Source organism: Scheffersomyces amazonensis, assembly GCF_036850825.1.
Source record: "Scheffersomyces amazonensis strain UFMG-HMD-26.3 chromosome Unknown RJT21scaffold_1, whole genome shotgun sequence".
NCBI classification, from domain to species: domain Eukaryota; kingdom Fungi; phylum Ascomycota; class Pichiomycetes; order Serinales; family Debaryomycetaceae; genus Scheffersomyces; species Scheffersomyces amazonensis.
This window is the reverse complement of record NW_027042741.1, coordinates 2,865,392-2,880,126: the sequence shown is the minus strand read 5'-3', so window position 1 is coordinate 2,880,126 and position 14,735 is coordinate 2,865,392. Positions and strand designations below refer to the sequence as shown.

Below are 14,735 nucleotides of genomic sequence, written 5' to 3'. Positions count from 1 at the left end.
TGTATATTCATTTTTTATATTAATATATATATTAGTATTTCTAGAATCCCCTTTATAAGTCTGGATTATTATCTAGTAACTCTTGTAATTCATTAGGTACTGTTTCCCATATTTGATTATAATAATTATCATTATCATTATAATTTCTAATCCTATCAAACGTTAAATCGGTTGCAAAATTTTTCAATTTGTCTTTATCATAATCTTTGAATTGTTTAAGCAGTTCCACAAATTTACTTCCCAAGTCTTGCTCGGAAATGTTATGAGGTGTATAATCTTCAATATAGTGTAATCTGAAAAAGAAGCTCCAGTGTAACTTACAGTTATTTGGGATCTTTCTGTGTCTTCCAAGATTGGGTATAATAACTTGCTTCCATTCTCCGTTTTTATCTTCGACTTTATATACCATAGGTAATAATTCAATTAACCACCAAAACCAGACAGCTATAGTACTTTCGTTTCCTCTACCATCAAATCTCTTGACAGGATGATCAGGTAATTCAAACTCGATATTATTATTGAATGTATTGGAATCTAAGAAATTGATTCCTTGGAATTTGGTATGATTTTCGGCTACTGGTTGAGTAGTTGTCCCAAATCCTATGATTCTTTTAAAGAAGTCTGCAAATGATTCTTCCTTATGACGATGAGGGTAACCTTTCTTATAAGATAACATGTCATGGTGACAAGAAAGTAACCCTTCACTTGAAGGATGTTTACTATCAAATTCATGAAGTGCACCCTTCTTAAATATGACACCATACTTCAAAGCTTCCAGAAGAATCCAACGTAATGGAACATTGGAGAGAAATTGACCGTTAGAGTCAGAGGGCCAACCTCCTCCACAATCACCATGATTTCCTGGAAAATACAACTCTATAACATCTTCAGAAACCAAGTTTTCAAGTTTGAAACTTCTGTTTCTTTTCACTTTACTTCCAAATAGGGATAATGAAGATACCGTACTGGCTAAGAGAGATGAAGTTTCTGTAGCAGACTCTTGATTTTGATCTTCCTCATCACAACTATCACAATCTAAATTGAATAAATGAGGGTAATAACTATAAGGTTCAAAAAGGACTTGTTTGAATTTAGCCCTTCTTTCATCAATACTAACTGCATGTCTTACATGTTCCACAATGGCACTTCTAATTGTATAAGGGAATAATCTATCTCTTATAATTCCTACTGAATTGATGGTATCCCATAAGCCCATAAAATGGATATCAACTTCACTTCTTGAGAATGTTCTTCTAAAGGCTTCAACTAGAGTCACTGAAGAATCAATTTGTGCTGGTTGTCCAGCATATTCCCAATTGCTGTAAAGATCCCAAGCAGTTGGGGTCATTTCTTCCAAACCTTTATTAAGAAGTCCCACTCTTTCAATCATTCCTGCCAATATTCTTGCACAGAAACTTCCTCTACTATTAATTGAGTTAGTAATGTAATACAAATATATTTTAACAGTAAATGGTATACAACCTACCTGAATCCAAACAAGTATATATGATCCCCACGTTTATAGAATCGACATAAGAAATTATAAGCAGCAATAACATGTTTATCCAATGTGAATGCCAATACTGAATCCAAAGAGTTGGTAATCTTACTAGCTTTCGAACTAACATAATTAACTTCCTGATAATTATTTGATTCTGCTTTGAAGTTAACTCCCACGCCTGGTTGGTAATAACATACTTGATTATCGTTATCCTTCTCCAACATACCAAAGATCTTTAGAACGTTCGAATATGGTTGAATTCCGAATTCGTTGTCTGTCCCATCTAAACAGAGGACTAGATTAACCGGTCCACCATCGGCTGCTAGATTTATATCGTTATTATTGAATTCAGTACTACTATAATTCACTCCTCTGAAAGAAACAATTGGTTCATTGACATAAGGATTTGTCCGTTTGGGATTAGTTAGTTTGGTTTTCTTTATGGTCATAATATACACTAGGAGTTATATTAGAATTACTGCAAAGCGGTTAATTTTAAGAGAAGTAAAATAGTTGCAAAATTTTTTTTGGCACTAAAACTTGGAGAACAGCACATTAGTTCCAGTTCAATCCAATAAGTGATTTGAAAACAGCCATTGTAAACTTAGTAAATGTATACCTACTATACATAATATAGTAATACTACTGGATTTAATATATAATCACCTGAAATCTGTAAGATACAGATCCGACTCTATATATACTGTAATCCCCATAGTTAAGACGGGACAATAATTTGATTTTTTTTAGCGATATCGCACCGAGTCCATAGTCGAGATATCCGAAATTCAATTACGGAAGGAAGTGGTCGACTAATAAGAAAGTTCTTTACAATACAGCACAGCCATGAGTGGTTCTATAGTTAGGGCTTTGAATTGGGACATTGGTTATGAACAGCAATTTCTTGCTATTAATCCAATTGGAGATGAGGTATTGTTGTACCAAACCAATCATGAAGATCCCGGTACTGAGTCTAATGACTTAATTAAAATCAATAGCAGGGCGGGGTTTGAAAACATTCAATGTTCAGCATATTCTATAATAAATAAGGGACTTACAGGAGTAGGATCTATTAGTGGGAACATATCTATCTTTGATATAAATTCCAATACTTCATCAATCTTAAAACTTAAACCAAAACAAAATCGACCATGTAATTCTATATCATTTAATCATAGTAATTTAATAGTAGGAGGATTTGATAAAGGTAGACAAGATAATTCACTTCAGATTTGGAATATCGAACATTATTCTCGAAATAGTACTAATGATCATATTAAACGTCCAGTAGCAACTTATTTACCTAATGAAGCCATACTTTCAGCCATATTTTATCCTGATCGTGAAAGTAGTATACTATGTGGTTCATATAAATTCTTAAGAGAAATTGATTTAAGACTGGATCAACCAGCATTTCAAATGGCTACTAAATGTACTTTAGGATTAACTGTAGATCATTTCCAGAATCATTTATTTCAATCATTTAGTGAGGATGGTTCATTAGCAATTTGGGATAGAAGAAAGTTAACTACATCTAATTCTTCTAAGGGTAAGGCCTCATTATCTTCAGGATATGTTATTACAGAAACTCCCGTATTACAATTTAGTAAACTTTTAAATGATATATCATCACGAAAGAATCAGAATCCTTGTGTAAGATATTCGACTATAAGAAGAGGAGAATTTTCTGCAGTATTTAATGGTGATTTAATTAGAAGGTGGCATACTGGAATTGTTCCAGATTCATCAATTGGTGGTGAAGTTGAAATTGATAATAAATCCAAAAAGGATCCCACTATAGTTCAAAGTCTTAAACAACAATCAATGCAATTATACAAAGATGGAGAAGAATCCTTATTTGTTTCTTTAGTTCTTGATGTGAAGACTGATTATGAAAGAGTCGTATCATTTGATTATTCTCCTGATATTGTTTCAAACACTTCTACTAATTTTGTATGTATGAGACAATCAGGATCGGTATTTAGAATGCCGGTTGTAGAATGTGTGGAAGCCATAGATTTTAATTCATTAAATGAATTCACAATAGCTGGGCCCGAAGGTACTATGTCTAAGTTTATACCCAATGAATCTCGTGAAGTTATCGCTGGTCGAAATCGTGCTACATCTCTGGCTACAAATAATAATGGGAATTTTACTAAAAATAATACAACTATGAATAGATTAGGTAATTTAAGTTTAACCGAAGATTTAAGAAAATATAGTGAAGGAGATTTTTCAGAAGATTTAGATTCTGCTATGGATGATGAGAGTGTGATAGCTAAATTTGGGAATGATAATAATTTCAGTCGTTTAGATAATCGTGGTAGATTTGATAATTATCTTTCAAATAATTTACTTGAATCTACTGATGTTATAAATAATGATATATGTACTACTATAAGAAGAAGAGCCATAATGGGATATGGAGTTGACTTTGATGAAAATGTTCGAGTCTTGGAAACATTGGATTCTATTGATACTCAACTCTTTTTACGTAATACTTGGAAATGGTTAAGTTTAGCTAAGAAATCTTTAGATAAAGGAACTATGATCTCAGAGGGAATAGATTTAGGATATCAAGGAGTTCTTGGGATTTGGAAAGGGGTAGAAGAATTAAGAGATCAGAATAGAAGTGCTCCTGAGGCAGGTCCTATAACTGATACTTGGTTTTCTCATGCTGTAAAATCCATTGTATCATCAAAGGGTAAAAAGACTGCAGGAATTAATATATCTAGTAGTAGTGAAAGAAAAATTCAAAGGAAGCTTTGTTTAATTGTTTCTGGATGGTATTTAGCCGATAATGAATTTGAAGAAAAGTTAGATATTCTTGTTTCATTAGGATTTTATGAAAAGGCTGCTGGATGGGCAGTTTTCCATGGTGATGTAAGTAAAGCTATTGAAATCTTAGGTAATGCTAAGAAAGAGAAATTAAGACTTATATCTACTGCCGTAGCTGGGTATTTAGCCTATAAAAATTCCAATGTTAATAGTCCTTGGAAAGATCAATGTCGTAAAATGGCTTCTGAATTAGATGATCCATATCTTCGAGCCATATTTGCATTTATAGCTGATAATGATTGGTGGGATGTATTAGATGAACATGCATTACCATTACGAGAAAGATTAGGTGTAGCGTTAAGATTCTTATCTGATAAAGATTTAAATGTTTATTTAAATAGAATTGCTGATTCGGTTGTTAGTAAAGGAGAACTTGAAGGATTAATTTTAACTGGATTAACTCCTCGAGGTATGGATTTACTTCAGAGTTATGTAAATAGAACTAGTGATGTTCAAACGGCAGCATTAATATCGGCATTTGCATGTCCTCGATACTTTTCTGATGATAGAATTAAACATTGGGTGGATTGTTATAGGAGTTTACTTAATAGTTGGGGATTATTTAAGATTCGAGCTAAATTTGATGTTTCCAGAACAAAATTATCTAAGAATTATGCTGGAAATGCTACCATAAAGGCTTCACCTAAACAAGTATATCTTCAATGTTCTCGATGTAATAAGAATATTTCTAAATCCAAATCGAATTCTATGGGACAAGGAGCTAGTACTCATGCATTATTAAAACAATTCAATAAGTTAAAGTTATCAAAGGGTAGTATTAATGCGTGTCCTCATTGTGGAGCCCCCTTACCGAGATGCTCTATATGTTTACTTAGTCTTGGAGCTCCTCTTGCCTTTGATTCATTTGATGATACGACTAAAAGTAAAATAGAAGATAAGTTTAAAGAATGGTTTAGTTTCTGTCTTAGCTGTAATCACGGATGTCACGCGCATCATGCCGAAGAATGGTTTTCCAAACATTATGTATGTCCTGTACCTGATTGTAATTGTCGATGTAATAGTAAGTAGACAATAAGTAGATATATAATAAAATATTATAGCTGCAAATAATTTGCGGTTAGAGGTTCCGCTCACGTGCGCGCAGGCACGCCGGGGAAATATTTTTAATAAATACATTTATAATAAAATACATTTTTAACTGCTTCAGGAAAAATCGTCAACAATTACGCACACAAAGCGACAAGGAGACAAATATGCGTTTTTTGGTTGATTTGATTCAGTCAGAACAAATCAGGCGAAGGTAAGTGAGACAATCCCAATCTGGAAACTAACAGAGACAGAGACAGACACACAGACACAGACACAGTCAGACAGACAATTAGTCACGACAATAACCAACCCCTACTAATAATACTTAATAGTAGTACAATAAACAGTTGGTAACAGTAGTCTGATTTGTCACTACCAACATGTCGGAACGAAACAAAGTCATTAATGATGTTCTAGCCAAGATTGATCGAGAAAAGAAAGTCATTCAAGGATTTCAGAATATTAAGAAAAACAGTGATAATGCCGAAGTGATTCAAAAGTGTAACTCCCAGATAAGGGAAACACAACAGAATATCACCTTTCTTGAACAAAGTCTTGTTAAAATCAATCTACAAGTTAATGGCAGTGAATCAGAATCACCCGAGAAAAAGTCTGAATTACCAGCAAATGACAATAAACCAATTTATTCCCGATTTGATCTAATTAAGTATGACTGTCCATCTTTAGGCCATAAGATTCAGTATATGTTACAACATTTACCATTTAAATTACAAGCCGAATATAAATATCGAGAAGCCAATGAGAAAATCCATCAGTTATACTTAAAGGACGGAGATAAGTCTTCGAGTATAGCAGCTGAAGGAGGCAAAATGGAGAATGATCAAAAGATTCTGTTATTGAAGAAAGCTTTAAGAAAGTATCAAAATATGCATATTGATCTTGAAGAGTTTACTAAGGATTTTGAAATGATGACTACTCCTAAACATGCTATAAAACCACTCACAGGCAAATTGACTGTATCGGTTACATGTATTAGAGATGTTGATCATATAGCATCACCAATGTTGGCTAAGAAACCTGAATCTATTGTAGTTATTAAAATCGATGATGTTGAAAAGGCTCGTACTAAACCTTCAAGAACTAATAAATGGAATGAAGAATTATCATTTCATGTTGAAAAGGGTAAAGAAATTGAATTGGCCGTGTTTGATAAATCAGCCAATAATTGGGTCCCCGTAGCTGTTAATTGGGCATTACTTTCAGATATTACCGAAGAAATTCGTAAGAAGAAAGTAGCCAATGAATTAGGATCTAGTGGATGGATGACTGCATCAAATTTATCTCATGTAAATACCGTTGGAGGTCCTAATCAATTCAGTAATGAATCAGATAAATCCACTGATATTTATACTAATTCATTCAATAATTTTAGTGATCTGGCAGCAACTTTAGCCACTTCGGGTTCAACCACAAGTGCAAATGCCGATGGACTGAAAATTCAAATTAATTCATGGTTAAGTTTGGAACCAGTCGGACAAATTCTTGTGACAATTAATTTTGAAAAGACTAATGTCGAAGGTAAAAAATTAATGGGAGCTATTGAACGTCATGGAGCCATTAAAAAGAAGAAGGATGAAGTCTTTGAACAACATGGACATCAATTTGTTCAAAAACAATTCTATAATGTTATGTGTTGTGCCTTATGTGGAGAATTTCTTCGATATACTGGTTATCAATGTCAAGATTGTAAATTCTTATGTCATAAGAAATGTTATCAAAAAGTGGTTACTAAATGTATTTCGAAATCTAGTACGGATGATGATGATGAAACTAAATTAAATCATCGTATTCCTCATAGATTTGTTAATACCAATAATAGTGGAACTAAATGGTGTTGTCATTGTGGTTATCTAATACCTTGGGTTCGGAAAAAGAGTGATAGTGTTCGAAAATGTAGTGAATGTCATATCATGTGTCATGCTCATTGTACTCATTTAGTTCCTGATTTATGTGGGATGTCAATGGAAACGGCTAATACGATTCTTATGACAATTAAATCTACAAAACCAAGTGCTCCTCGTACTACCACTACTACCACCACCACCCATGCTCATTCTCATTCTCCTGGTAAAGTTATTAAACCTTCAACATCTTATGGAGGTCTACCAAGTCTTCCATCCACTGCTGAATCTTACGGAAAAGTATCCGATAATTTAACTAGTTTATCGGATGATGAAGCCGATACTAAAGATATTTATGATTCAAAATTACCAACGCAAACTACAAATGCTTATCAACAACCAGTTCAACATCCTTATGCTAGTGCTCTTAATAGGCGTCCACCTCCAACATTTGGTCAACAACAAGGACAAGTTGCTCAAGAACAAATCTCTACTGTAGAAGAACCTCATATTCCAATTCAAAGAGATATACTTCCTGAACCTCAAATTCATCAACAATCAGGTGATTTTGATAATTTTGATTATAATAATCATCATACTGATCAATACATTCCTGGTGAAGTAATGGCAGCTCCTAGAATTGATGATATTCCAACCGATGATCATAAACAAATCCAACATGTTCAACCTCCTGAACATGCTAAAGTTAAAGGGAAACGTAGAAAGAGAAGAGTTGGATTAGATGATTTCCAATTCTTGGCTGTATTAGGTAAAGGTAATTTTGGTAAGGTTATGTTGGCTCAATCAAGAGATACTTATGCCTTATGTGCTATTAAAGTATTAAAGAAGGAACAAATCATTCAAGATGATGCTGCCAGTGATGTTAAATCAGAAAAGAGAGTATTCTTAACGGTTAATAAGGAAAGACATCCATTCTTATTGAATTTGCATTGTTGTTTCCAATCGGAAAATCGAATCTATTTTGTTATGGAATATATTTCCGGAGGAGATTTAATGTTTCATGTTCAAAATGGTAAATTACATCCTAAAAGAGCCAAGTTCTATGCTTGTGAAATTCTTTTAGGATTAGAATATTTCCATCAAAATGGAATTGTTTATCGAGATTTGAAATTAGAAAATATCTTATTAACTAGTCAAGGACATATTAAGATTGGAGATTATGGTTTATGTAAAGAAAATATGTGGTATGGAAATACTACAGGATCATTCTGTGGTACTCCTGAATTTATGGCACCAGAAATTGTTTCTGCTAAACCATATGATAGAAGTGTTGATTGGTGGGCATTTGGAGTTTTGTTTTTCCAAATGCTTTTACGTACTTCACCATTTAAGGGAGAAGATGAAGAAGAAATCTTTAATGCTATATTAAATGATGATGTTAAATATCCAATTTATTTACCAAGACAAACTGTATTAGTTTTACAAGGTTTATTAACTAAAGATCCTACTAAACGTCTTGGAGGTAGTGAAAGAGATGCACAAGAAATTAAAGAACATGAATATTTTAGTGATGTTAATTTTGATGATGTTTTACATATGAGAATTCCCGTGCCATTTGTTCCGGAATTAAATAGTGAACATGATTATAGTAATTTCGATAAAGAGTTTACTTCTGAAACTCCAAGATTAACCCCAGTAGATAATGTTCTTAGTGCTGAAGTTCAAGAACAATTCCGGGGCTTCTCTCATATTGCTGATAATGCAACTATATAGGTTTGGTAACATAGTTATAGTTTAGGTTTACATTATTTGTATTTAATTAAAGTTTGAAATTAATAATAATAATATAATTAAAAATTAAATTAGGTGATGCAAAGTGTATATAATTCTATAAAGTTCCCGATAGAGTGCAGTTACATAATAATGCAACAGCCCGATTTGGTTATTTGTTCAGTTTTAACTTGCGATTGGATTTTCCTTATTTCCGGAGCCGATTTAGATTTCTGGGGTTGTTCGGTAAGTGAACCTGAAGATTCGGATGTGACAATAATTATTGAATCATTTATAGTATTATTGGATATTACGGGATCCATAACAGTTATCAGTTTGGCTCTCTTTTGTTGTTGAACATCTGCTTGATGTCTAGATAAAACAATATCAGCTAATCTTTGAAAGGCTTCATCAACATTTACATTACTCTTGGCTGAACATTCAAAGAATCCTACTGAATTAATATTCTTAGAAAATTCATGACCTTCTTCCCAACTAACTTGTCTTTCATCTACTAAATCAAATTTAGTTCCAACCACTACTATTGGAGGTAAAAGTGGTCTTATAGAAAGTATTTTATCATAAATATCATGTAAATGAAGTAAAGATTCAGTATTGGTTGTAGAATATACTAATAATAAAGTAGATGCATTTATAATTTGCTTTTGTCTTGATCTAGCATACAGATCAGTTACTGATGAAGTATCTAATATAGATAATTCATAATATTCATTATTTTCACTTATAACTTTTGTATGTAAATCTTCAACTGATGCATCAATATCATTTATAAATGTATCATGTAAATAATTTAAAATAAGTGAACTCTTCCCTACTTGATGATCTCCTATTACCAATATATCAAAATTATCTTTTAATGTCTGTATACTATTCATGTTTAACTAATTAGATTTTTACTAATTACCAGTAATTTTCAACAAGATGCAAAACGTATAAACAGGTTAAAAAAATCTTAAATATACTACTAAATTACAAATGTAGAAACTGTGGTTATATATAAAGTAACTGGGTAATTATAAACAGAAAATCCTCCTCTTCTCCTCAAGTGATACAAAGTACTAAACAATAGGAAGAAGGTTAGATAAAAAGAAATGAGGCACCATGACTCGAGGCAAGCTAAGGCAAAATACAGCAAAGACGGGCTCCGGCTCCATAGTCATAAAAAATAATTGAGAAAAAAAGAAAGAAAGAAAGTTACAGATAATTAAAAAATTAAACAATAAAACCGTTGCGAACACAAAACCTCGAAAACGACGGAAAAATTTTCCTAGAGCCATAGCACGAGTACTAAAATGGATCTATACGGCGAGGTGCAACTTTAGACAGTGTATATGATGTTCGACTGTGGCGACAAGTCACATGAGAAACATACGTTCGACCATGTGAGTTGTTAAACTAATTTTAAGATTTAATTAGAGTTGCCTTGCAAATTGTAGAAGATAATTAAGTATGAGGTCTCTTACCTCCGATTTTTCTTTTTTGTTTTCTTAAAGGTTATAGTGTCGGCAAATCGCTATCGCTGTAAATACTAAACAACAACAAACAACGCTATTCTCAATCCAATCAACCTCTTATCGCCAGATTTCCCATCTCAATCTATTAATTAGCAATGCAATTATTATTATCTACATTTCTAATAATTAGTCAATTTACAATCAAAAACGCAGCTTCGGCATTTTTGCGCCGCGCAAACAATAGAGAAATGATGACTGATCACCCGTGCCGATGTCGAACTTTCAAAACTTTATCTCTTACGAAGATCCTCTTACAAATAAACTTTGACTAAATGCAGCCCCCAGGGTCCGGGACTCTTTGTTAGACCTATCCTTTGCATTCATATCAGACCATCGTTTCATTCTGACATAAATGTGTATGCTCTCCAAAACTCCTTAATTCACCGACCCGGTTGAGATCTGAGATTCATCTCTCGGCTAAGCCAGCAACAAAAAAAATAGTATCCCCCAATAAAAGAAAAATTTTCTAGGCTTACCAATTTCGTTTAAGGAAAGTAGGAACTTTTCCATATCCGGCGTGGTAACTTGATTAACCTGCCGGCTGCAGGCTATGTAAATTTCACATTTCATATCTTCACTAAAATCGAAACGAAAAGAATATGTCCGTCTATTCTTAAGTTGCATGAAGCGATGCCGTAATATATAATTTTATTTCGTTTTGAATGGAAATGAGCCATCGTTATTGCCTGTTGACAGATATTTACTATTATTATTTATTTTCTATATATATTGTAGTAGCCTATGTTACATATGTACGTGCATGTATGTGGTTCGATGTACATTTTGAATTATTTGTTTATTCTTCGTCATCGGAGTTAAGATATTGAGCATAATCATCCGCTGAGGCAAAGATTGGTAATGAACTAAGTTTAATTTTCTTTGACTTCTTTGATTTCTTATCGTCTTCGGATACTGTAGCGCGCTTTCTGGATTTCTTGCCCGATTTCTTATCGGATTCGGCTTCAGGTTCGGAGTCAGATTCTTCATCTTGATCTTCAAAATCTCCCAACATTTTGACTTCTACTTCTTCGTCTTCCAACTCGTCATCCTCATTGATACCAAAGAACTCGGAGTCTTCTTCTTCTTCTTCATCATCTTCTCCTGCCTCAACTTCTTCTTCTTCATCCTCTATGTCTTCATCAATAGACTCTTCAGCTTCAGCATCCAAGAGACCCACTTCTGCGGCAGCAGCAGCTTCATCGTCATCTTCATCGTCATTATCATCACCTTCACTCAAGTCGGAGAAATCACCTTCACTTAAGTCAGAAAATCCTTCATCGATTTCGTCATCTTCACCTTCAACTTCTGGTTTAGAATTGACTAATGCTTTCCAAATTTCATCATCACCCATTTGCTCTAATTGTTCTTCATCTAAATCTTCTGTATCTTTACCTTCTTTCTTATTTCTTAATTTATTAACCTTAGTAGTAAAATATTGATGAAAGAATTGTTCATCTGGTTTAATATCTTCAACCTTTTTGTTTAACCAGTCTTCAGTATTAGCAGGAACTTCTGAACTTAAAACATTAGTAGCTTTAACTAATAATGATCCAGTATGAACTCCTCCTAATGGTTGCATAATAGAATTACCCTTTGTTGTTGGTTTCTCTTTAGCATTTTTATATACAAAACGATCTAAGAAATGTGCTAAAGTGAATAAACCTAAATCTGGTTTAGGTTGATCCTTTCCTTCAAGTAATGATTGAGCATAGATTGATACAGTAGGATGATAATGATTTAAGAATTGAGTTAATTCCCATAATGAAGACTTATTAGCATTGGCAAACTTTGGATCACGTTTACGAGGATCATATTCTTCATCTATCTTATCATTAACTTTTTCAATTGCTTCAACTTCTACTCCTTCTTCTTCATCAGGTCTAGAGGCAAAGTCAATCATTAAATCTTCAATTTGGGGGAATGCCTTAGATAATTCCATTAATAAAAACAACATCCCAGAAATACTACCGATATTAATCCAATGACAACAAATTTGTAAGATTCTTTTAACAAAAGCCAAAACTCGAGGAACATTCTCATCATTTTTCAATGATTTAAATAATAAATTCAAGTAAATACCTTGCTTTGAAGAAGATACTAATCTAGAATCTAATAAAGATTCATATAAAGTTCTAAAATATCTATCACTATTTAACTTTTGTTGACTTATAATATGATGAACTAATTGTAATGCTTGAACTGAAGTATTAAAATTAGATGAATGAGTAATTTTAAATAAAGTATCTAAATGCTTTTCATATGCTTCAGCAGGTAAATTAGAAAATGGGAAAGCTCTATTCAATCCAGTTAATAAAGCTGAAAATAATCTAGTATTCTTTTCTTCAACAATTTCCAGTTCGGATTTATCTTCTTGTTTAACAGATTTCCCACCTTTCTTACCCTTTTTAAAATTCTTTCTATTATTCTTTCTACCCATTTCAGATTTTCCTACGGTTTTATCAGTTTTATCTTCTTTATTGAAACCATCACTTTCAACTAAAACTTTTTCAAAAAGGGAGAAATAAGTCTTAACTAATTTATTAGCTAATTCTTCTTCTCTACGAGTTAAAATGGTTTGATTTAATGTAGTAATGGCATAATACTTGGCATGATAATCACTACCAGTCTTAAAGATAACATCTATAATAGAATCAGTAACAATGGCTTTCATAGCTGGATGGGTTTGTTCCAATTGTAATAAAAGATATGAAGTTTTCGATGAAACTTTATTATCAATATCCCCTAATTTGTTAACCCCTAATTTCAATAAATTAACTTCTTGTTCTGGTTTTTTAGTTAATAAATCAAATATATGATTAACTGCATTCATTCTAACATGAAGAATTGGGTCATGACATAATACTTCCAAAATTTGAATTAATTTGAAATAATGTTTCTTTAATAAATCTTCAAAATAATATATAGCTAAAGTAGTATTTGATAAATCTTTAGCTAATGGTTGTTTGTCAAAGGCAAGTAATTTACGATCTGGTAATACTCCATTCAATAATAAATCCTTAAGAGCAGCAATCGATTGTAAAGCGGCAGTTCTTGATTTCTTCTCACAGAATCCTATTAAAGTATCAAATGCTTTAATATTATGAACTGGAGCTTCTTGAAATAATAATGTTAATGCAGAGATTTTATCATTTAATGTACCATCTGATAAGATTTGTGACAAGAACTTTCTTTGAGAGTTGTTAGAAGCAAATTCTTCAAGATAAATCTTATTTTCTGAATCAATGGTTTTCTGAGCTCTTTCTAATAATCTTTCCTTGGCGAATCTGTCCAACTTTTCTGGATTTTCAACTTTATCTATTGGTATATTGAACCAATCAGTACGATTTGGTACTTCTAATTGGGTGCTAGTGACGGTAGAAACATTTTCAACTTTGCCTGATTGTCTTTTTGGTTGTTTGAAATCTGCTTCTTTAACGATGACTTCATCTTCAGATTCTTCGGATTCTTCAGATTCGTCTTCTTCTTCTTCTTCTTCTTCTTCCTCCTCCTCTTCTTCTTCTTCTTCTTCTTCTTCCTCTTCTTCTTCTTCCTCTTCCTCTTCCTCTTCCTCTTCTTCCTCTTCTTCCTCTTCCTCTTCTTCCTCTTCTTCTTCAACTAATTCTGGAACTTCGTCAACTATCACAGCCTCTCCGTTTCCTAATCCGATTCCTTTCATGAAACTAGTTAAGTCATCTCCAAATGCTTTATCAATCTTTCCAGAATCTTCAAATTCTTGTTCACTATCTTCTTCTTCATCAAGACCATTAAGTAAAGCAAGATCTTCTTCAGTTGCTCCAAGTAACAAGGCTTCACGTCTTAAAATATCCTCTTCAGTCTCTTCCACTTCAGAATCATTATCTTTCTTAGAACTTTTATCCTTTTTGGAATTTTGCACCTTTTCTTTATTATCTTTCGTGACTTTCTTGTCTTTCTTGTCTTTCTTGTCTTTCTTGTCTTTATGCTCTACTTCCTTGGTCTCGGTCTTATTCTTCTTTCCTCCATTCTTAGACTTGCCATTCTTTGCAGTCTGACTACTGAGCTTGCCAGCAATCTTGTCCTTCAACGAACTTAAATTCAACTTAGACACATCCATTGCTGAAGTCGACCTTTAATGTTAACTATGCCAGTAGATCGATATTTCATAAATTTATTGTAATGCTCATCTCCATATTTTTGAAAAAAAAATTAAATTTCACTCACGTGAGTGGCGCTACCATA

At 32.9% G+C, this 14,735-nt stretch overlaps 4 protein-coding genes across 4 annotated transcripts; 1 reads left to right on the top strand and 3 right to left on the bottom strand. All coding sequences in view use genetic code 12, as the record gives it.

Moving 5' to 3' along the window:
• Nucleotides 1-52: 52 nt before the first annotated feature.
• Nucleotides 53-2,001, bottom strand: RJT21DRAFT_124643 (uncharacterized protein; the record flags this gene model as incomplete). The annotated part of the gene is made up of 2 exons (XM_064882792.1): nt 1,487-2,001; nt 53-1,424 (listed from the first exon to the last, which is right to left on the bottom strand). Exons 1-2 carry the CDS (start codon nt 1,948-1,950, stop codon nt 53-55), a joined length of 1,836 nt encoding a protein of 611 aa, XP_064741658.1. The 5' UTR covers nt 1,951-2,001.
• Nucleotides 2,002-2,347: 346 nt separating this feature from the next.
• Nucleotides 2,348-9,073, top strand: RJT21DRAFT_134281 (uncharacterized protein; the record flags this gene model as incomplete). The annotated part of the gene is made up of 2 exons (XM_064883227.1): nt 2,348-5,342; nt 5,789-9,073. The coding sequence occupies 2 exons, from the start codon at nt 2,348-2,350 to the stop codon at nt 8,983-8,985; spliced, it is 6,192 nt and encodes a 2,063-aa protein (XP_064741657.1). The 3' UTR covers nt 8,986-9,073.
• RAS2 (Ras2p) lies at nt 9,023-9,983 on the bottom strand. The gene has a single exon (XM_064883521.1). The coding sequence runs from the start codon at nt 9,876-9,878 to the stop codon at nt 9,126-9,128; it is 753 nt and encodes a 250-aa protein (XP_064741656.1). The 5' UTR covers nt 9,879-9,983; the 3' UTR covers nt 9,023-9,125.
• Nucleotides 9,984-11,219: 1,236 nt separating this feature from the next.
• MAK21 (RNA-binding ribosome biosynthesis protein) lies at nt 11,220-14,644 on the bottom strand. Its single transcript, XM_064885662.1, has 2 exons — nt 14,485-14,644; nt 11,220-14,448 (listed from the first exon to the last, which is right to left on the bottom strand). Exons 1-2 carry the CDS (start codon nt 14,608-14,610, stop codon nt 11,314-11,316), a joined length of 3,261 nt encoding a protein of 1,086 aa, XP_064741655.1. The 5' UTR covers nt 14,611-14,644; the 3' UTR covers nt 11,220-11,313.
• Nucleotides 14,645-14,735: the final 91 nt, after the last annotated feature.